This window comes from Eschrichtius robustus, chromosome 3 (assembly GCF_028021215.1).
Source record: "Eschrichtius robustus isolate mEscRob2 chromosome 3, mEscRob2.pri, whole genome shotgun sequence".
NCBI lineage: Eukaryota > Metazoa > Chordata > Mammalia > Artiodactyla > Eschrichtiidae > Eschrichtius > Eschrichtius robustus.
Genome location: NC_090826.1, coordinates 19,045,762 through 19,069,151, shown reverse-complemented (window position 1 = coordinate 19,069,151; position 23,390 = coordinate 19,045,762). Strand labels below are relative to the sequence as shown.

The window sequence follows — 23,390 nt, the reverse complement described above, 5'->3', positions numbered from 1 at the left end:
GACTCTGGCTGAGGGAGAAGAAATGGCATCCCCAGAGATGGGTCCAGCTCAGATAAAGGCACTTCTTCAGTGTACTTATCTTGTGTAGTCACCTTACTCTTCCTTAGTATAAAATAATACATTTCCTGTAAGAACTTTAGAAAATGCAGATGAGCAAAGGAAGGAAAATAAAAATACCTTTAATTCTACTACCACCGAGAGATAATTCCATGAATATTTTCACATATATCCTTCAGACTTTTTTCTCTACGTGTGTATGTGTTTTAACGAGCCTGTACTGTACATAGTTTGTGCCATGCTTCTTAGTTCCCGGACCAGTTCCCTTAGTAGTGAAAGCGCGGGGTCCTAACCACTGCTGGACCTCCAGGGAATTCCCCATGCTTCTTTTCATTTAACAAAATATGGTGACTCTTTACCAGGCCACAAAACAGTTTTCTCCAGGGTTATTTTGAAGGCTGCATTCGCCTTGCATTGGATGGACTTACCATTATGCATTTAACCAAACCCCTATTGTCAGACATGGATGCTGTTCTCTTTTACTTTTATTCTTTTTACTATTAGAAATGATATCTGGATGTTCCCAAGTTCTTCAATAATCCAGATGTCAGGGGCTTCCCTGGTGGCGCAGTGGTTAAGAATCCGTCTGCCAATGCAGGGGACACAGGTTCAAGCCCTGGTCCGGGAAGATCCCACATGCCGTGGAGCAACTAAGCCCGTGTGCCACAACTACCGAGCCTGCGCTCTAGAGCCCACGAGCCACAACTACCGAGCCTGTGTGCCACAACTACTGAAGCCCGCGCGCCTAGAGCCCGTGCTCTGCAACAAGAGAAGCCACCGCAATGAGAAGCCCGCGCACTGCAACAAAGAGTAGCCCCCGCTCGCCACAACTAGAGAAAGCCCACGCGCAGCAATGAAGACCCAATGCAGCCTAAATAAATAAATAAATAAAAATAATCCAGGTGTCTTCCTTGTCATTAATAGTCCCACAATCATAGTTCCTCATGACTATGGGGGGCCTAGTTCTTTCATAGGTTCCTTCCTCCAGGTGCTTCTGAGAGTCCCCAAGGAAGACCTCGTGTTCCACAGACCCAGACAAGCTGGGTTGCAGCTTGTCCTCTCGGCCAGCGAGCCCAGCTTGCTCCAGCGACTGCACTTCTCCCAACGGGCCCTTCTTGGCATTTTGTAACCTCTCTGGCCCTGATCTCCCCACGTCCCTTTGTCCCAAAAGTCATCAAAGGCCCCACATCCATCATAGTCCATTCAGGAACACAGAAACCTATTGAGTCTTTCAAACCAAGAGACTCTCACAAAGGGGAACTGGTTACCCAGGTGATGGAAGAGCTGAGAATCCAATCATGGATGGGAAGCAGCCCAGAGAGTCACCACAGCAGGAAGCTGCTCTGTCCTTTGAGCTAAAGGGGAAAATAGGAGGAGATGTTGTTATCAGAGCCCAGGCCACCTGACAGAGAAATGGTGGCAGCTGCCTGGCTGGAGGCAGCTGCAGCTCCAGAGGAGACACAGCCATTGCAGGGGGTGCCACTCAGAGCTGAGGAAGAAGGGGAGAAATACCCTGACTTCTCTCCTCCAGCTCGCCAGCCGTCCTCCAGTGCCTCCCATTGGCTGGACCTAACAGGAAACCATTGACAAAGGAGCCTGGGAAATGTAGTTTCCTGCAAATAATAGGAAAGGACTGGCACAATATCATACCTTAATTCCCCCAAAGCACAGCTCAAATGTGGCTGTGCTGTCAAACAAACTTTGCCAAAGACTCAGAGATGACAGAAAACAATTACAACACAGAAAAAAAAAAACCTTAAATACAGATCCCTGGATATCACGGCCTACTACATCCTAAAGCCAAGCCCTCTAGAGCCTCCCTTAGGGTCTGGCTGTCCTGCTATAGGACTCAGCCTGCTGTTGTGTGGCTGAGGCCGACCAGACTCTCCCCAGAGGCAGAGATGTCTGATCATGTCTACCCTAACCAGAGTCCAGGCCCCTTCAATCTTCTCTTGAGGCCCAGCAAGAAGAGGAAAATCATTTCCTAAACACCCATCCCAGTGGATTTCATGTTATCCCTATAGATACACCTCCTCATGGTGGAACAGCTTGGGTGAGCAGTTTGAGCCTTCATTGTCCCAAACCAAAGGCCCACTCCTGAATTTTGCCCCCATCTCTAGCACAGTAGTAAGAGTCACTGAAATCTCTGATCCATTTTTTCCTAACGTTTGCAGTTCCCAGACCGCAAAGTCTCCGTGTAGGAGTGCCTGGACTTCTCACCCCCAGCAGCCTCTCTAGGAGGAATGCTATCCCCAAGCCCAGCATCCAGCGTGGCGGACCTGCTTTAATACGTGGCATAAGCAGGGGCAGCAGACACCCTATATCTCCTCCTGCCAGAACAAAGCCGAGGAGTCTAGCTCTTCCTCTGCCACCAGGAACATTCCGGAACATATTTTCTGCTCCTTCATCTGCTCCAGTTGTTTTCCTCAGGGTGAATCCCTGAGGATGGAATCAGTGAGGCAAAAGGTATTTGTAAGTTGCAGGCTTCTGATACCCAGTGCCAAGCTGCTCTCTAATAAGGCTGTATGTCGTGGATTATTTTTACGTTTTCTGCCTCTCAGTTCCCTAATAAAGCACTGAAGAATCTTGGGATGAATCAGCCACCAGACCAGATAAACAAGCCACTCTGTCACTGTTGCTGTTTTCTGCAACTAAGAAGGGAACTCCCTTGGATCCCGCCCAGAACCTGGAATTCCGAAGCAACGGGCCAGGTACCTTTGTACCCAGCTCCCCATGGCTCAGGTCCCACCTTTCCCTCCTTTCCCCGCCCTCGTACCTGGGTGGAGCCAGCTGCCAAGGCGCCAAAGCTTCCCAGCCCTCCCTCTGTGCTCAGTCCAGAGTGGAGACCAAAAGAGAGCTCTGTGCCGGGCCCCGATGAGGACGTTGCTGATCATCCTGGCGGCCGGATCCCTGGTCGGTGAGTGCCGGTCACCCTGTGGTCAGACCTGACCCCCACCCAGGAGCCAAGGATCAGGGTCGTCTCCCCCAGAACTGCATCCAGCCCCAGCACGACCAGTTTCAATTTCTTCTCCGCTGGGCTGACCTGGGTGCCGAGTTTCTCTGGAGAAGTAGATGCCGGCTCAGGTTGCTGGGGAGGATGAGAGGGTCCCTCAGACCCTGGGTTCTTCAGAGACTCAACTGACCCTCCAGACTCTGGGGATGCAGACACCTGTCTGAACTGGGGGTGTGGATCCCCCCACTCCAGTGGATGGAGAATTAGCTTAAGGGAGTTAGACATCCTTGGACCCCTCAAATCTTTCTGGTAGACACTGTACCTCTGTTCCTCTGCTTCTGGCTGGCACTGGCCTCACGTGGGGAGGTGAGGGAGCGTCAGGAAGGACAAAACTTGAGTCCAGCCATTGCCTCCTTCCACGCCCCTGAGGGGGCCTCTTCCAGCCCCTCGTGCCAGACCTGAAAGAGCATTTTCTCCCAGAGGGCCCAGGTCTGCTGCATTAATAGGTCTTAAAACACCAGAGCTCTTATGAAAACAGGACGAAAGGGCACAGTTTTCAAATCCAATAAAGTGGATTTTTTTGATGTATCATTATGGAGAACTTCCAGACCAATGCATGAGATCCTAGATTGTCTCTCTGCTCCCTGAGATGTTTAAAAAATTCAGGGAACTTTCTGAGGAAGTGAAAGCATAGTCCTGACTGAAGAACGGGGAGGGCTGGCCTCTGCAAGACCCCTTCTACCTTAAGTGCAGGATGAAGGCCATAAGGGGCCACAGCTGTGCCCTGCAGGTGCTGACCAGATCCACAGCGCTTCTAGCTGCCACCCTGGCTCTCCAGTCCGTCCTCCCCCTGGCATCAAACAGAACATTCACAGCACACTGGACTCATTGTGATCTAGGGAGACTTGATGCATCTCCCAAGAGACCTCAGACATGTCCCTCCAGACCCTCACCCATTCCGGTTGGAAGACTTAGAGGCTCTTGGCCCTTTACAATGTGGGACACAGGGGAAACAGCCCTTAGGAGGTTGTTAGGAGTCAGTAAGGTCACTCTGGAGCCCCAGGTGCCTTCACCCCCGGCAGTCTTAGGCTGATTCCAGAACATGTTTGAACTGATTTTGTTTGTTTGTTTGTCCTTAGCCTCCCAACTGGTTGACATAGACTTGTTTTATTCAAGCAAATGAGAAAACTTCCTTTGATCACATCTCCCAGGCTGTCAGTTTCTAGACAATACACATCTCCCCACGATTTCACAATGTAGACTTTCACCCAGGAAGTGCAGAACCGACTTGGGCTGAGGAACCGGTGTTGGATTTGAGGAGGAAAAAGAATGAGTAGGCGAGAGGAGACGGAAGATCTTGTTAGCCCTCAACACCTCCTCAAAGAGAGGGGCCAGCCAAGGTCCACTCACACGACTTCAGGAAGCCAACTTGAGTTCCCTCCTGAAAAGTGGTGCCAACCTCCACCCAACCTGGGCCCTTCACCTCCCGAGCATGTCCCAACCTCAGCCACTTACCTCCTCCAAACCCACATGGCCCCCCCAGGATACTGACCCTAACCAGCAACCCTCCCACTGCAGACCCTAGCCAAGCCCACCCCCAGACACACCCTGGCCTTCTCTCAAATCCCACCCTCTCTCTTGCCTGCCCTTGACCTCACCACCTTGCCCAAAGCCACCATTGAGCTCTGACTTCAAGTGGACTCCCTCCCTCAACTTAAGACCCAGCCCTGAACCCATGCCCCTCCCTCCAGAACAGACCCCAATTCTGCCCAGACTCGGATCCAAACAAGACACCAGCCACAACTTGAGGCTCGACAGCACATCCATCACATTGGCTAGAGGCAGAAGGAACCCCCTGGTCCCCTAGGCCCCATTCTGGGGGCTCCAGGAAGCCTGGAACACAAAGAGTTCTGCAGCTGCTGGGCCTGATCAACCCAGATTCAAAGAGGAATGTGGCCTTAGATTTAACATGTGGGTGCACAGCAGGGTTGGACTGTCCTAATATACTTCCCGTTCCCCACAAATGCCTCCCTTACAGAAATACTGTATGTAGACTTGGAGTGGAGGGGTAGATAACCCTTCACTCCCTCACACTCTGGACCTGCTGGAGCTCATGATCATGGGGGGGTGGGGGAAGGGAGGTGCACACACATCATATCAAAGACATGTGTACCCTCAGACCTCAAGGCCTTGACTCAACCGGATCTGCACCTGTTTATTTCCCACCCCAGCCAACCTCTGAGCACGCGCAGAGGCAGCTGCCGGCTCCGGCCGCCATTTTCCTGCGCTCTCTTCCTTTCCACAGACTGAGCTAGGAGGGCTGAGAGAAGAGATTTGTAAGTCAAGGGCTCTCATTTACAGTGAAGATTGCTTCGGGGGCAGTGCCCCCTCCCGGCTCCTCTTCTTGGGACTCTGACCTTTGCTGCCCCTTCCTTGCCCCATTGTATCCACCCCACAAGTAGCCTAGCGCTGTGATGGGCATTGCAGGCCGCCTCTCTGAGCCTCAGTTTTTCTCATCCATTAAATGGGCATAATGATAGTACCTGCCTCATCAGGTTGTCAGGAGGATTTGATATGGAGACTTAGCCCAGTGCCCGGCACTTTACGTGCATTTCAGACATGTCAGCTGCTGCTGTGGTCATTATTGTTTATCTTTAGGTAAGTCCAATTATTCCCATTTTAGAGCTGAAGAAATTGAAGTTCTGGTTGCTTAAACAGCTTCCCCAAGGTCACGCTGCCCATATGTAACCTCAGTCAGAATCCACCTCCTACGATATCCGTGTGGCTGGGGAAGGCGCCTTTGCCCTCCTCAGAAGGCATGTGGTGGGTGGGCAGGGATTGGTTCGAGCAGCAGAGAAGCAGGAATTCACAGACATCTTCTCCACCCTTGTCTGAAATTACTGACTCTGGGCAAGTTACTTCTTAGACAGTCAACGTTTAGTTGAATACCTCTAAAGTATTCCACTGGTGAGGACACTAACTTCAGACGGTGCTGAGAAATGAATGAACACCACAGCACGTGTTGGCAAGGATATGGAATCATTGCACCACTCAAACTTTGCTGGTGGGAATAGGAGATGGTGCAGTCACCGCTTTGGAAAACAGTTGGGCAGGTCTTCAAAAAGTTCAGCATAGGATCACCGTACGACCCAGAAATCCCACTCCGAGCTGTATACCCAAGAGAACTGAAAACACATGTCCACTTAAAAACTTGTGCACATATGTTCACAGCAGCATTATTCAAAATAGCCAAAAAGTGGAAACAAACCAAATGTCCGTCAACTGATGAGAAGATAAACAGAATGTAGTCTCTCCACGCAGTGGAATATGATTCAGCCATAAGAAGGAAATAAGTACCAATTCATGCTGTAATATGGATGAGCCTTGAAAACATGATGCTAAGTGAAAGAAGCCAGACACAAAAGGCCACATACTGGATCCCTCTATTTACAGGAAATGTCCAAATAGGCAAATCCATCGAGAAAGCAGATTTTTGGTTGCTGAGGCTGGGAGGAGGGGAGGGATGGGAGTACTGCTCGTGGATACAAGTTTTCTTTGTGGGCGATGAACACATCCTGGGACTAAATTAGCGGCAACTGTTGCACAATTTTGTGAATATGTTAGGAAACCACAGAATTGTATGCTTTAAAGTGGTGCATTTCATGGAATGAGAGTCATAGCTCAATACCAAGGAAAAAAGAAGTGAAGGGGAGCGGGGCTGGTCAGTTAGCACAGTCTCCGCTGAGTGAGTGCCGGCTCGCCCCTCGGGGGCAGCTTGCTAGGGGCCTGGGGCAGAGTCTTTGCGCCCTTCTTCTCACCCTGCTTCCACTTCCTGCAGCTCATATCGCTGAGGACACCTCAGATCTTCTTCAGCACGTGAAATTCCAGTCCAGCAACTTCGAAAACATCCTGACGTGGGACAGCAGGCCGGAGAGTGCCCCAGACACCGTCTACAGTGTGCAGTATAAGACGTAGGTGTCCCTCCAACACAACCCCTTTTGACTCTGCTCTGGAACCAACCCCTCCAAGAAAACCCTTCCTTCTTCCTATGTCCCCACGCCCCCCACCCGGACTGGTGTCACACAGCAGCCCTCTCCCAGACATAGCTTTGCTCCTTTATGTTTCTTCTGCAGGGCGAGGTTAGAATAATGGTTACAAGCACGGGCTCTGGGGGCAGACGCCAGCTCTCTCCCTATAACTCTGGGCGGTTGGGTAACCTCACCAAGCCTCCATTTCCTCATCCATGAAGTAAAGTTAGCAACAGTACCTTCCTCATAGGGTTGTTAGGTAGGTTCAATGAGACAGTCATTAGCACGTGTGCTTGGCAAACAACAAGCTCCCAATCATTGCTTTATATTGGGTTAGACTGGGTCAACAAAAAGTCGTGCCCACCCCCTCCCGGGCCCCCACCCCGCCCCGTTCCTGCTCGTCTCCTCTCCCAGGCAGGAGAGGAGGGTACATGGGCTCAGGAGTCTGCAAACCTGGGTTCCATTCCTGGTCCTGCCACTTCATCCTGTGGCAAGGCACTTGCCCTCTCCGAGGCCCAGGTCCCTCATCTGTCAGTGGGGCTAACGGTGCCCAGAACGTGAACTCAGGCTGGCTGGCCTCACATCCTGCTTCCCTGCATGCATGCTTCAGATACCTGGGCAAATTTCACTTCCTTAACCCCCAGCTCCCCTACTTGAAAAGGAGGGAGAATAATGTATGAACCTCACAGCACCGTTGTGAGGATCATCCGCATAAAGGGCCTGGGTTCACGTGCTAAGTAAATATTCGATATCGTTATCATTATTAATAAACGACAGGCTTGGTGCCAAGCCTGTTCATGAAAGGTGTGCTCTGGCCCCTCCCTTGCCCACAGTTACGGAGAGACAGAGTGGCAGGTGAAGGAGGGCTGCCAGCGGATCACCCGGAAATCCTGCAACCTTACCGTGGAGACAGGCAACCTTACGGATCTCTACTACGCCCGGGTCACCGCCATCGACGCGGGAGGCAGGTCCGCCACCAAGATGACTGACCGGTTCAGCTCACTGCAGCACAGTGAGTGCCAGCCCCTCATTGCACGGGGTGCGGGACGGGAAAAGGATGGCCTCTTCCCCTCCGGAGTGGGTGGAGGGTCCAGAAGGGCTCTGCTTCCCAGGGCCAGTTAGGGATGTGGCTTTTTAGGGAAGGTGCCCTCAACTGGATGGCATCCCCAGTGTGGTCGTTCATCTTTCTCCATCTCCATCCCCACCTCCCTAGTTCAGACCACCTTAATCTTGCCACTTGAGTGCAACCAAGGCCCCCCTAACTCGGCCCTCCTACTCCTGCCTTGACTCTTTTCCGATCCTCGGTCTTGGTCTCGGCTTCGACATCACCTCCTAAGTGAGCATCCCCACTGCCAGCCTCAACAATCCCGTTTCACTAGGTCATCGTCTGCTATTCTCCGTCACCATGAACTGTTCACTGTCTTCAGAGCTCAGATCACAAACTGCAGTTACTGTGTTTGCTGGCACTTACATCATCTGCCTCCCTTACTGAAAGTGAGCTCCATGAGGGCGTGTGTGGCAGCGGAACCCACTGTGTTCCCAGCCCTTAGCATAGTGCCTGGCACATAGGAGATGCTCAATACGTAGTTGATGAAGGATTGAGTGGATGGATGGATGAGTTGCCAAACTCCTCACACATGTTAAGTAGGTGATGTTCACTAACTGATTTAAAAGCCACAGGGTTTTTTAAGAAAATAAAAAATAAAGTTAAACAAGTTATTTTATATTGTTTCTTGGCTTGTTCAGTTAATGCATACTTATTGTAGAAAATTTGGAAAATATAGAAATACACAAAGAAAAATAAAAGTAGGCCCAACTAATCTGAACACTTAAACATAACCGCAGTTACTAGCAACTGTATCTACTCTTTTGTGATCTGGTTGGTTGGTTGGTTGTTTTTTATATAATAGTATCATGAACATTTACCCATGTCATTAAATATTTTTCCACAACACGTTATTTCACGGCTGCAAACATGATCCATCCTATGGAGGTACTCTAATTGACTTCCCTAATTCCTTTCTGGAGGACCCTTAACTCAGTTTTTTCAATTTTATAAACAACACTGAAGTGAACATTCTTCTAGCTCAGATCTTTTTAATCTTGGAGGTCAATGGACTCTTGAGGACTTTCTATAAATTAGCTTCGGGGGAGTGAGGTTCATGAAACCCTGAAACTGAGTGTAAGATTTTTGTATATGTACATTTTGGGGGAGAAAAGAACCATAGCATTCAATAGCATTCAAACCATAGCATTCAAATTCCCAAAGGGGTCTATAAACCAGTCAAGGTCGTTTGGTTATTTGGAAATTCCATCTTGAGAGAGTTTGAAGTTTAGGCCTGGCCTTTGAGGCTGAATCAGTAATATTGGGCACCGCAAACATTGTTTGGATATGTAGTTGAACCATCAGTCCCCAAAGCTGTCATTGCCAGTAGACTAGGGGGCAGGTGCTCCGGGAAGACTCAAGGTAGGGATGTGTGGAGGCTGGGACAAGGGTATGATCAGCCTAGGGGTCCAGGGCCCCTCTCCCTGGGCTCCTCCCACTCACCCTTGATCACCCTTTTGCCAGCCTTACACCCAAACACCAGTTGCTTCTCTTCTCACCTGTTCACGTAGCTGATGCTTTCGGAAGCATGGCTGGGGTTGGGGTGGGAGGGGGTGGAAAGCAGGCATTTCCCAAGGTCCAAGGCAGCCTCTCAGACACTCCTGGCTGATTCTAACTTTTTCATTTCTTTTTTCTCTCTCCCTTTTTCCAGCTATCATCAAACCACCTGATGTGACCTGTATCCCCAAGGTGAGATCCATCCAGATGATTGTCCATCCCACCTACACGCCCATCCACACAGGGAATGGCCACCGGCTAACCCTGGAGGACATCTTCCAGGACCTGTTCTATCACTTAAAGCTGCATATCAACCACACCTACCAAATGGTAAATGAAGGGTAAATATATGTGCCACCTTGGTCCTTCCCTGCCTCGGAAACCCATTTCCCTCTCTGCATTGCTTCAAGTAGAAAGAAGGTGTGTTATATAAATCAGTGTTTCCCAAAACATGTCTACAGCCTACCTCTTGTAGATTCACACACACAGTAGCATGCTAAAGCTTCTGACAAGTCCTGCAAAGTCAAGATTCCAGTTTCAATTTGCTTAATACAACTTCTCTCACATGTATTTGATCAGAGAAACTCCTTTTATTTTGCATTACATGTATTTTTTTCTTGCCTAATGCCTTCTAACATCCAGGGGAACAACTTCTATTAACATCCTCAGCTGTCCACTTTGGGAAATACTGGAATCAATTTCTACTGCTGCAGTTCTTTCTGCTGGTTCTCCACTTTCTGTGGGAACTGGATACAGGCAGTGTCTTAAGATCAGTAATACTGAAAGGTGGAAGGCAAAGGCATAAATTGTCAAATGTTATACATTTCTTTTTGTATTCAAAAAATAAAATATGTAGTGTTTCCCCCGGCAGTGTGTGCCACTAATTCATAATTACATTGAATGACTATTCCTGCACTCAAAGAGCTTATAATCTAATGGGTGGGGAGAGAGTTAAAACAAGAATTCAAATTCAAATTCATACAGCTATAGGTCGAGGGAAATAAGAGTGTTGTGTGGGATAGAATGGAGGCTGGGAGGGGAGAGAGGAGATGTCAGCTCAGAGAGATCTGGAAAGACCTCTAGAACAGAAAACTTTCTGGTGCTGATATCAATTTCTGAGGTGTACCAGGTAATATATGCTTATTGTGTCATTTAATCTTCATCACAAAACCTATGAGGTAGTTGCTATTATCTCCGTTTTCTGAATGAGAAAACAGAGGTTCAGAGAGGTTAAGTCACTTGCTCAAGATTGTTCAGCAAATAATAGCATAGTCAAGATTCAAATCCAGCTTTGTTCCAAGCCCACATTCCTCCCCTCCCTGCTCCAATGGCCTACACTGTCCCACCACGATCAGAGAGAGAAGCAGGAACACTTAGGATATTGTTGGAAAGCACAAAACTGCCCATTTGGGCTGAAGCATAGGGACATGGGACATGTAGAATAGTTTCTCAAAACATGGTCCCAAACCAATGGCATCAGAATCTCCTGCAGCCTTTGTTGAAAATGCAGGTTCTTGGGGGCTTCCCTGGCGGTGCAGTGGTTAAGACTTCGCCTTCCAATGCAGGGGGTGCGAGTTCGATTCCTGGTTGGGGAGCTAAGATCCCACATGCCTCACGGCCAAAAAACAAACAAACAAAAAACCCATAAAATGCAGGTTGTTGGGCCCCCTTATAATCCGCTTCATCAAATTCTAGAGTTGCGCCCCTGGGATCTGAATTTTAGTGAGCAACCCAGTGCTTCTTACTCACTCTGAAGTTTGAGAAACACTGATGGAGAGGAACAATGCTAACCCTAAGAAGCCAGGCTGGGACCATGCCGTAGAGGTCGGGAGGGCGGATGGGGGAATCTTTATTTATTTCAGTAGTCGGGGGGAGCGATTAGAGATTACAGAGCAGGGAGAGTCTTTATCACAACTAATTTTTGGCAAATATTTGGCGTTTGAATATTTTATTGTTATTGATTTACAACTTAATTCAGTTTGTGATCAGAGAACATATTCTGTATGATTTCAGTGCTTTATGGAGACTTGTTTTATGGCCCAGCATATGGGCTATCTTGGTGAATGTTCCACGTGCACTTGAAAAGAATATGTATTTTGCAGGTGTTTGGTGGAGTGCTCTATAAATATCAATTAGATAAAGGTGGCTAATAGTATTATTCATATCATCTATGTCTTTCCTGATTTGGGGGAGGTCTATTGTTCTCTTAATTGCTGAGAGTATTACAATCTCCAGCTTTGATTGTGGATTTGTCTATTTTCCCTTTTAATTCTGTGCCTATCTGAAGCTTTATTATCAGACACATACACATTTATGATTGTTATAGCCTCCTGGTGAATTGACCCTTTTATCATTATGAAATTTCCCTTTTTATCACTAATAATACTCTTTTTATTGAACTCTACCTTATCTGCTGTTAATATAGTGATTCTAGCCTTCTTATATTTATAATTTTCATTGTATATCTTTTTACATCCATCTATTTTCAACCTACCTGTGCCTTTATATTTAAAGTGTATCTCTTGTAGACAGCATTCTGACAGCCTTTCCCTTTTTAAAAACTGAGATATAATTCACATACCACAAACTTCACCCCTTTAAAGTGTAGGATTCAGTGGTTTTTAGTATATTCAAGAAGTTGTCCAACCGTCACCACTATTTAATTCTCTCTATTCTATTTTCAAGTTCTCTGACTCTTCTGTCATCTCCAATCTGTTGTTAAAACCATTCAGTGGGAATTTTTACTTTAGATATTGTATTTTTCAGTTCTAAATTCTCTAATTTTTATAGTTTCTAGTTTTTATAGTCTCTAGTATTTATAGTTTATGCTACTGAAAATTCCTAGTCATTCTGTCATTATGAGCACATTTTCCTTCACTTCCTGAGCATAGTTATACCAGCCACTTTAACACTGTCTGATAATTCAAACATTTTGGTTATCTTGGGATAGGTCACCATTAACTGTCTTTTCTCCTGAATATGAATTACATTTTCTCTTTCTCTACATGTCTAAAAATTTTGGAATGCATCCTGGACATTGTGAATGATATGTTGAAAGGACTCTGGATTCTGTCATATTCCTCCAAAGAGTATTGATTTCTGTTTGTTTCTTTGTCTTAGTAGGCAGTGAATTTGGCTGAACTTCAAACTCCAAAATCTCAGTTCAGTAAAGTTCAGCTGAAACTTTAGCTGGGCTGCTTGGAGTCTACCCTGCTCATGCGTACTTTAGGCACCAGCCAGGGATTTGGGCAAAGCTTATACACAGAATTCAGGCTCTCTCTCTATGAACCTCTCCTATCTGTGATTTCTCCCTCACTTTCCAACTTTTGTGATTGCCCTGAACTCTGTCTTCTGGTTACTCAAACCAGTAAGATTACAGGGTTTTTAATCTAGGTTTCACCCACTCCACATGGTATAAATGGGGGCCTGCCTCCAGGCTACAAGACATTAAAAAAGAGAGAGAAACGCATTCAGTGCCATTCCCTTCCTCCTGTCTCTGGTATCTGCCTGCTTTTACTTACTTTCCAATGCTTATAGGTAGTTTTCATTTTGGCCAGAGTTTATAGCTGTTATTTTACGGAAGGTTGGTCCAATAGAAGCTATAAATTACTGGGAGCAGGAAGAGGAGAGATCAAATGTAGAAATGAAAGAGTGATCAGGGTGGGAAGTCAGGGTGGCTATTGCAATGTTACTAGGCTGGAAACGATAAGGGCCTGAACCAGGGTGGAGGCAGTGAAAACCTGGGGAAGGAGGATTCTTGGGGCCTTGACAACTCTACTGGGGTTAATTTCAACCATATGAGTTCCACAAAACAATAAGCTGTTAAATCCATTCATGCACTTCTTCACCCACTTTCACCCCCTTCAAAAGAAAAAACAACAAATAACCCTAAACCTTGGCCTCCATGTGCCTGGAAAAGAGAAGGCATAGCTGAAACGCAAAGGACCAAAAAGAAAATTCTTAGCTTTTAAGCTCCCAAGAACATAGCTCCTGGCCCTTTAAAGAACATTTCAAGGATTATTTCAGGGTAATCAGATACAAAGGATATGAGAGGGATTTGTCAAGAATGGTTTTAAGGTTTGAGCCTTGGATATTAGAACAAGAGAGACATTATTAACAGAATTAGGGAATCAAATACAGGTGCGGGTTTGGGGTTGGAAATGGGGCAGGACCCAGTGAGAGGAGATCAGGATGTTTGGACATGTCAAGTTAGAGATGCCCACAGACTGCTGTCCAGCAGGACACTGGCGGTGTGTGCCAGGAACTCCATAGCTCTTACTGAGATCAGTTTGGGGGTTATCCACACATTGGTGATCACCAGAGCCACGGGTCCAGAAAAGATCACTAAGTGAGAAAATACGTGGAAAGAGAAGAAAGAATGGGTGAAGAGTGAAACTTGCAGAACAACACTGAGGGGCTGAAACCAGTAAAAGAGCAATCGGAGAGGTAAGAGGAGAACCAGAATGATGGAATGAGGCAGCCAAGGGAAGAGTTCAAGGTCAGAGAGGTTCGAGACATACACGAGGGCAAGAACTGAGAAGAAGCTCTAGCAGAAGGATGGGCAGATGCAAAGGAGCAAGGGCTTACTTCAGAAGCAGAGTGTTTGCAGGAGCGACAGGCATTCAACATCACCAGAGCCTAAAGGACCAAGCGGGCTGTAGGGAGGGAAGAGTGAACAAAGGGAGCAGGGACCTGTAATATGACCCGGGCCACCAAAGGATTTTTGAATAAAGGAGCTTTGTAATTATATTAATTGTTTAGAAAGATCACTGTGGCACCAGGATAAATTTGGAAGTAGACAGGGACAAAACCAGAGACTGGTGACCAGTAAGGAGGCCACTGCAAGAGTCCAGGCCAAAGATATTGAGGCCCAGTTAAGGCAGAAGCAATGAGGAGGCAAGAGAGGGATGGATATTCAAAGCATTTTTGATATTTTATTTTAAAAAAGGGGGGGAAAGAGAATTGGAAGAAGGAAGAATGGTGGGGTGGTGGTGATGGTATTGTTGGTGTTGGTGATGGTGGCGATAATAACAGCAGCTAGTATTTAGAGACTGCATGCTATGTGCCAGACACTGTTCCAAGTGAAAGTGCATGAAGCTTGCATCTGATTAGATTTAGGGAGAAAGCAGAAGGTAGGGGAATGGGAATGGAGCACTGCAGACTGACCTACCAGTTTATGGTTTGGGCAGCTGGTGGTACCATTTTACTAAGTGCAGTAACCCAGGCAGAGGTGTAAGCAAGGCTCCACATAGAGGTTGGTGTATATGAGATGTTGTTCTGTGTTCTCTGTCCAATTCAGCACCTTGGAGGGAAGCAGAGAGAATTTGAGTTCTTTGGCCTGACCCCTGACACGGAGTTCCTTGGGACCATCGTGAGTATTGTTCCAACCTGGTCCAAGAAGAGCACCCCCTACATGTGCCGAGCGAAGACGCTGCCAGGTAAGTTCAGCTGAAGCCAGAGGGAACTGGGGACTCCTGAATTCAAACCTTGACTCTGTGCTTTCCCCCCTGTAACCAAGGTGAGGCTTGGCAGTGCTCTAAAACACCACAGAAGGATTACTAGTGTATTATTAAAGTCAATCTTTGTTTATTCATAAATGAGTTAGCTGTTGGGTTATCACAGCAAATGTTTAATCTCCACCCTCCAGCCTATGTCTGCATTTCCTCTCTCTGGCAAGCTGCGTGTGTATCCTGGCAAAGCAAATTCACCTTGATGTTAACTCAAGTGAGAGATCCCAGGAAATAATCTGCAGATGGGAGAGCAGAGAAGATAAAAAGATCCCTCAGTACCTTCTAAAGTCAAATAAAAATAACAGTGATTATAATAGCATTTCTGCAGGTGCCAACCAGGGACCAGACACTACGAAACACCGTTCTCATGCTTATGTGAAGCATCTTTGTTCCACTGAGGAAACTGAGGTTCAGAGTGGTTAAGTAACTTGCCCAAGATTGCACAGGTGGTGAGGGATGGAACTAGGCCTAATTCCAGAGAACACGTTCTCACCACTGCACTACCATAGAAAGAGTTTTGAGTCATTGGCTCAGTGGGATGGTGTCCCATCCCACTCGACTCTAGCACATTGAAACTCGACTCTCATCGTAAGCATCCTAATGTTTTTATTAGTGCTTATTTTCATAGAGATAGAAATGTAATACTCCAAGTTTAGAGGATGAAAAAAGCGATCGCATTGGACTGGATGGATTTGGAAAACAGTCTCCACCTTAGTCATCTTGTTTAGATTAATGATGTCAGTAGGTGATTTCTGTTCTGATGAATAGAAGCGAGGCAGCTGCTAGAGGCTGGGCCCGAGGGTATAACTGCAGCTTGGTAGAAACATCAGAGGTCAGGTTCTGGTCCTCAGCTTTGTTCAGAAACTCAGCTCATTGGTTTCCCCAAAAGCCCACAAGAGACTCAGTTCTCCACCCGAGTCCCAGTGCATTTGTTTTCATGGGAAGATATGCCTGGTGGAACAACAGCCAGCACTGACCTCTTGCACGGGGCATGCCCTTCCCGGGGAAAGGGCCACATGAAGACCAGAATAGAACTTGGCAATAAGAGAACTAGAAAAAGGAAACCAACTTCACAGGCACTGAGTTGGGAGTGTGTATACGATTTGTGACTTTCCCCTGGACCTTCTAGATAAATCTTGTTCATTCCTGGCCCGCCCCTGCCCTCCTGCTTATTGACAACATGTGGACCACTCCACCCATATCCTTCTGTTGGTTTGTCCTTATGTGATCTAGCTCATGGTATCATTTTTTTCTAAGACTGTAGCTGCTTTTATATGAATCATACTTCATGGTGGCTATTTCTTGGTGACATATAGAAAGCACCTTATCCTTTATAATCAAGTATATTAATAACAATTCCTACCATTTATTAAGTACCTACTCTATTGCCAAACACTGTGTTAAATTCTTTACATATATTATCCCATTGAATCCTTATAACAATCCTGCAAGTTGTATAGCATTATCCCCATTTTACAGAGGAGGAGCTCTGGCTCAGAGAGGTTAAGCAACTTGCCGGTGACCACACAGCTGGTCAGTGAACCTAGTTAAGTTCATCTGATCCTGAAGCCTGGGCTCTAATCACCACTTTGCAATTTTGTTTAGAGCCTGTCTCCTCTACTGCACATTTATTCCTTTTACTTCCATATCATAATGAAACGTCCTGCCCTTGACCCTGTATCCCGGGGTCTGTCTTATCCCCAGAGCCCAGAATCCCTCCTTTATCTACCTCTCAGAATGTCTTGGACCATCATCCCAGCATCTTGATGCTGGAAAGGGCTCTAGGTGTTGGTTCACCCCATATCTTAATTTTACAGATGAGGAAACGGAGGCATCATTGTGTAGTGGTTGTGAGAATGAACTTTGGAATTATACATGTCAATCCTGGCTTCGCCACTGAGTAGCTGTGTGACCTTGTTCAAGTCACTTAACCTCTCTGAGACTCAGCTTCATTATCTGTAAGGAGTGAGCATCCATGGCCATCTGTTTGGTGGGATAACATTGGTAGAGCACCCCACACAGTGCACGGCATGTAGTAAGAGTTCAATCATCGCTGGCTACTGTTATTAATAAATGGTAGACCAGAGAGGGTCGTGCAGAAGATGAGGGTCTCATCAGTGGCTGAGCCAGACCTCTAACACCCCACATTCCAGTGTTGCTTCCATTATTTCTTCCTACTTCCCCGTGAGTGAAATGGCAGAAATGTTCCAAGTCCCTGTCCTGTCCTGGTACAGGGAGCAACAGTTTTCCAGTTACATTAGGCATGTCATGTAGAGGCATTTGGGTCCTGTCTTCTCCCTGGTGGAAGTACATGTGACAGGGGAAGTGGGAAGCTGACCCAGAGAGGCTCAAGCCACAGGGGCTGGGGGAGGAGTGAGGAGTGGGCTAGAAGTAAAGGCTCCAGCAATTCCCAGGGTTCACAGTCATTGCCAAGGTCACTGGCAACTGATGATCAACTCCCCAAGCTGAAGCCACACAGGGGCCAGGAACAGAAGGAGGGTGACTTGGAGAGTCAAGACCCCCAGGTAATACAAATCTCCAGTTTTAACAAAAACTCCAGCTACCTCTTCCTTACCAAGCCACTCGCCAGTCCCACTTGAATTGGTGACAGGAAGTGTGTCATGCCAAGACCTGGCTGCACCCACCCATCCCGAAGATGCAGGGCCATAAGGAGGAGGCTCAGCGTAGAGCCCTTAGCCATCCTCTCCTTTTCATTTTCGAAGGGTGGTGCCTCCCCAGGCTCCCTCCTGAGTGAGGTCTTCCCAGCTCAGATCTTGGTAGAGAGGTGGGGAGGACAGACCCCTCCCATTGTCACATCCCCCCTCCCTTTGACTCTTTCCCCCGCCCCCACCAGGAAGCCAGGACTGTCCTTAAACCCAGGCAAGAGGGACCCTTTTCTGAGCCCCACACTTTAGAAAGCCCCGCTCCAGCCCTGCTCTGGCCATGGCCCTCCCCACAAGATGAAGAGTCCTTAGGTCCACATGGGCAGATCCCACTGGAATCTGTGAGTTCCGAAATTCCCTGTACAGATGGCCAGAGCCTGTGTCCAGTCTCGGCAGATCTCCTCCTTGGGTCTTTCTTCCAGAGGGCAGACACTCTGTTGATGTTCAGGCCCTCGGCCCAAAGGGTGGCCAGCGGGTGGGTATTTGTAGGCGGCGTGGATGAGCTTGGCCATGAGCCCATATCCTTGGGCGTGAGGCCCCTGGCAGTGTGGGCTGGAGCCAGGCTGGGCCTGCGGGAGCTTCCCCCTGCACCTCCACCTTTCCGCACAGCACCCCGAGGCGTCCAAGAATCAAAAGTCAAGCCTTCCGTGTTGTTATGAAAAGTATATCTGTCAAGGTGGGAGCACAGAACATATTTTACTTAACAATGTAAAAACATGATGAAATTCCGAATATTTAGACGTACGGTGGGTGGCCCTCCATTTGTGCCCTCGCCCCGGGCCCTGTAAGTACTGGGGATAGGAGAGGCCTTCCCTAGCCTGGCCCAAGAGGCAGGGGAGGAAAAGGCCCAGGTTGGCAGTACCCACACTGGCAGCCTCACCCTTCCTGTTCTGGCCTCTTGCTCACCTAGATCAGACATGGACCTACTCCTTTTCCGGCGCCTTCCTGTTCTCCATGGGCTTCCTGTTCGCAGGGCTCTGCTACCTGAGCTACAGATACATCACCAAGCCGCCTCTGCCTCCCAACTCCCTGGTGAGCAGGGGCCCCAGGGAGGATGGAGAGGCCGAGGGGAGGGCACGGGCCCTGGGACCCCGGCTCTCCCTCATTTCTCCCTCCAGCCTAAAGATGTGGCTGGCAGCTCCCCCGGTGTACGGAAGAGAGCTAGGGATCAGGAAGAGAAGGCACGGAATAGAAAACCCACGTGGCTTTCAAGGGGACGCACACCCTGCCTGAACGGGCAGCCCAGGTACTGCCACCTGGGATTGCAGGCCCACTGTTGCCACATCTTCACATTTTTTCCAGCGAAGTCAGAATTTCAGATTGTAATGTGAAATCTCCCATGTTTCAAATCTTGGCAACTAGTTTTTTTAAACTAAGCCCTTGCAGACCATACACGTCACATCGGCGGCCCAAGTCTGGCCACCAGAGCCGCATCTTTGTTAAAGCAGCCACGGCCGCTGCAGCGCCTGCACAGTCTGGGGCTCGCAGAGACAGCTCATGCCCATCCACCCCTCCAAGTCAAAGGCCAGATGAGCCTCTTCCTGTAAAACTCTCCGGGCCTCCCCTGCCCCCCATTCTTCCCCACCTTTCTCCCCGCGTGAGGCCCCTGGGGACCCAGAGCTGAGGAGCAGTTGAGCCACCACCTCGAGAGCATTCCCCAAGGGCACCCCAAATCCGAGTCAGCTGCTTCCAGAGTGCCCGCCTCCTAGAGAAGTCACAGCCTACCCGCTCTCCCTAGACACCCAGACTCTGGAAGCGGCCCTCAGCTAACAGGCCGGGAGCCCTGTCCCTTCACAGAGGCTCCAGCACTTAGAGGAATCCCTGGGAAGGGATACGGGGCTCACACATCTTGGAAAAGCCCCCAGATGGTCTACCCCTTCCCCTCCACCCCCAGCCCTGTGGAGGACCGCGGCACGCACGGCACCCTCGGGGAGCTTGAATGCACTCTAATGGGCAAACTGTTCTCCCTGCACAGAATGTCCAGCACGTACTGACCTTCCAGCCTCTGCAGCTCATCCAGGAGCACATCTTAAGCCCTGTGTTTGACCTCAGTGGCCCGAGCGGCCTGGCCCAGCCTGTCCAGTACGCCCAAGTCAAGGTCTCCGGGCCCATCGAGCCTCCAGGAGCCCCACCGCGACACAGCCTGTCTGAGATCGCCTACCTTGGGCAGCCGGACCTCTCCATCCTCCAGCCCTCTGGCGGGCCACCTCTCCAGACACTCCCCCCACTGTCCTATGCCCCGCAGGCTGCCCCTGAGGGCAGGCCCCTGTCCTATGCACCTCAGGTAACCCCCAAAGCTAAACCTCCCTCCTACACTCCCCAGGCCATCTCGGAGGTCCAGACCCCTTCCTACACCCCTCAGGCCACTCCGGACAGCTGGCCTCCTTCCTACGGGATATGCGGGGAAGGTTCTGGCAGAGACCCCCCACCTATGACACTCTCTGGTCCCAAACACCTCGGAACTAAAGGTCAGCTCCAGAAAGAGGCACCAGCTGGAAGCTGCAGCCCAGGTGGCCTTTCTCTGCAGCAGGTGACCTCCTTGGCTATGCAGGACCCCCAAGAAGTAAAATCCTTCCACCAGCATCTGGGGGTTCACACGGACAGAGAACCTGACTCTGATGTCATACGCAGAGGGGAACCAAGGACACGAAGCTACGTAAAGGGCCAGCTGCCCCTCCTCTCCTCTGTCCAGATCGAGGGTCACCCCATGTCCCTCCCTTTGCAGACTCCTTCCCGCCCATGTTCCCCCACAGACAAGGGTCCAAGTCCCTGGGGCTTGCTGGAGTCCCTCGTGTGTCCCAGTGACGAGGGTCCAGCATCCGAGACTGAGGCCAAGAGCCCAGGCCCTCGGGCCCCAGACCTGGAGTCACCCACGGAGCTGGACTCTCTGTTCAGAGGCCTGGCCCTGACGGTGCAGTGGGAGTCCTGAGCAGGAACAGGGTGGGCCTGGGGCTTTCTCCTGTCCCCACCCTCACCTCGCATCCTTGGCCGTCACTCCCGCACCCAGCGGCGCTGTGCACTCTGCAGCCCAGCTCCGGGTGGAGGCCGTTGAGGAACCAGCGGAAGGAGGTTGCCGGACCCCTGCCGTGGCTGAGCTCCCTCTGGAGCAAAAAGACGTGAGAAGGGCTCCAGCCAGAGGAGTTACAGAAGTGCATCATATACAAACGAGCAAGTGCAAATGAGCATGTGCACGCCAAGTTCTGCAGGGCAGGACGGACAGTCAGGGTGCAGGAGTTAATGGGGGAGCCTCCCGGAGATCCAGGGCCCTGGATCCTAATACGCTGGATGCAAAGTTCTCCATGAGCCTTCCTCTCTTCAGTCCTGGCCACTTTCATAATCTAGTTCAGCAGAGTGAGGCCTCTGCCTCCTCTGTGGTTCCCCAAAGGTGAGAAAAGGAGCCTGAAAAAGGACCCCTCATAGCAGACTGGGCAGAACCAGAACAACCTGCACTTCTGCCAAGTTCAGAGGCAGCCTGATGGCAAGACTCCAGGGAGGGGTGCGGCCTGCGGCTCATCCCCAACCAGGGCTACTGCCTGGAATTGCACCATTTCAGCTTCATTCCTCTGCTAGAGGCTTTACTCCAAGTGAAATGCAGGTCCACCAGGGACGGAGAACACAGAAGCCTTTTCTGTCAGCAGGAGTTTCAGACCCTATCCTGGCAGCAGGGTTTGAAAGGAACATGGGGCCATGGGGCAACTGAAGGAGACACAACTACAAACTGTACCTACTTCACAACTTTGGAAACTCAGCCTTGGATTCAACCCACCTGGGTTCAAATTCCGGACTCAGTACTTACCAGCCATGTGACTTCAAGCAAATGAATCACGGCTCAAGATCTCAGTTTCCTCATCTGTGTCATGGGGATAATAACACTGACCTCACAGGGTTGTGGTGAGGATGAAATTAGATAATGTCTGCAAAGTGTTTCATAGTGCCTGACTCATGGGCAGTGCCCAATAAACAGTAGTATTTCCTGTCGTGATTTTTTAAAAATAGGACAGTACAGGAGTGACCCACTCCCCCAATTCAGCCTGATTTTGGATCGGGCATTTTCTCATGGGCTTAAATTATCCTGATTTCCTCAGGATGCTCCAGGCCGAGCTGGAGGAGCTGGACTATCTAGGAGGGGGCGAGGGAAGGGATTGCAGGAAACAGGGTCCAGGGACAAATGGAACCTTCTCCTTGAGTTCACAGGTGGAAGCTGCTTTGGGGGTGGCAGCAGCATTCTCAGAGGACCTTCCTCCCCGACACCCCACCAGAGGCAGCACAGGGCTACCCTGTCCTCCTGCCCTTGCACAGGGTCCTTGTCCGAGCTTTCAGCACGCTGTCACATCCTTTGTATCATTGCATCTCACGTGACCCCTATGATGAGGAAACCGAGACCCAGAGAGGAGAAGGGGCTCCCCCCACAGGCCCCCACGGAGGCCGTGACACAGTTGGAGCTCAAACCTAGTGATTTTTGTCTTCATCAAGAGAAGGAACTTTCCACACCAGTTTGGATTCTTGTAGGATGAGACTCCTGGGGCATAAGGAGGGGAGGGCCCCCATGGGGTCCCCGAGGGGCAAGCGCCCCCGACCCCATCCTGTCCCAAAGCCCTGTCTGAACATTTCTGAGGAACAGCAGCAAAGTCCAGTTGCCCCGGTGAGACCCTTTCCGGAGCGTGCAACGCCCTCCCTCCTCTGTACCCAGTATGTGTCCCCTCCTCTTCCTCACCCCTCCCCTCCCTGCGACACAGCACCAGGGAACACTGTCCTTATCTGTTTGTAATTAATATTTAACATCTCTTCAGGGTCACTGGTTTAGACCCAATAGCTCCATAGCAGAGGGGTGGACCGCCCTCTCCAACACCCGCAAGCCCTTTCTCCTCCCGGCAGCTGCTACGTTGGCCCTAATGACTGCTCCCTTCCCCCCAAACTGCAAACAAGTCTGCTTCCTGTCACTCGGGGTGAACTTGGCCAAAGGTTGACTGTCTCACCTTGTTTAGTCATGAAAAACAGCTTAACAGCTGGACTCTTCTCACCAGGTGAGTGGGCCAGGGTGTCAGAGGATTTTTTACTAAAAGCCATAAACATCTCTTCCAACTCACAAGGCCACAAAGCTCTCTAAGCTCCTTGGGGTGACAGTCGTTCCTACGGTCCATGACTCTCTGGGTCCTGTGACCCTCGTCAGGCTGGCCCTGTCCCCACCAGGCTGCATACCCCCTCAGGTCTCTGGCCTCCCAGGCAGGCAGCTCAGGCTACCAGCTAGGGGACAGCGTGTCCAAGGCCCCAGAGCTGGGCTGGGACGTTAGCATTCCTGAGGGTCCTAGGCTTTGACTCCACCACCAGGACTCTCCACAGCCTGGCCCCACGCAGTCCAGAGAAAGGTGAGTCTGCGAGGTGTCACCTGCCTCTAAGGCAGGCAGAGTCCAGCCCAGGAGCAAACGAATAGTAGTCCAGCAGTGGCTGCACGAAGAGAAGTAAGAGGAGGAGGAACTCAGCCCCGCTGCTGGGAGGTTCCTGCCCTCGATGGCTCATTCCTCCATTAACCTGCCATGATAGGTCGCATTACTGATATTTTGCAAAGGAGGAAAATGT

The 23,390-nt window shown here is 49.6% G+C and overlaps 1 protein-coding gene across 1 annotated transcript; it reads left to right on the top strand.

Annotated features, from left to right (window-relative positions):
* Positions 1-2,911: 2,911 nt before the first annotated feature.
* IL22RA1 (interleukin 22 receptor subunit alpha 1) lies at positions 2,912-20,742 on the top strand. The gene is made up of 7 exons (XM_068537788.1): positions 2,912-2,974; positions 6,849-6,981; positions 7,872-8,050; positions 9,795-9,970; positions 14,940-15,078; positions 18,724-18,845; positions 19,789-20,742. The coding sequence occupies exons 1-7, from the start codon at positions 2,932-2,934 to the stop codon at positions 20,740-20,742; spliced, it is 1,746 nt and encodes a 581-aa protein (XP_068393889.1). The 5' UTR covers positions 2,912-2,931.
* Positions 20,743-23,390: the final 2,648 nt, after the last annotated feature.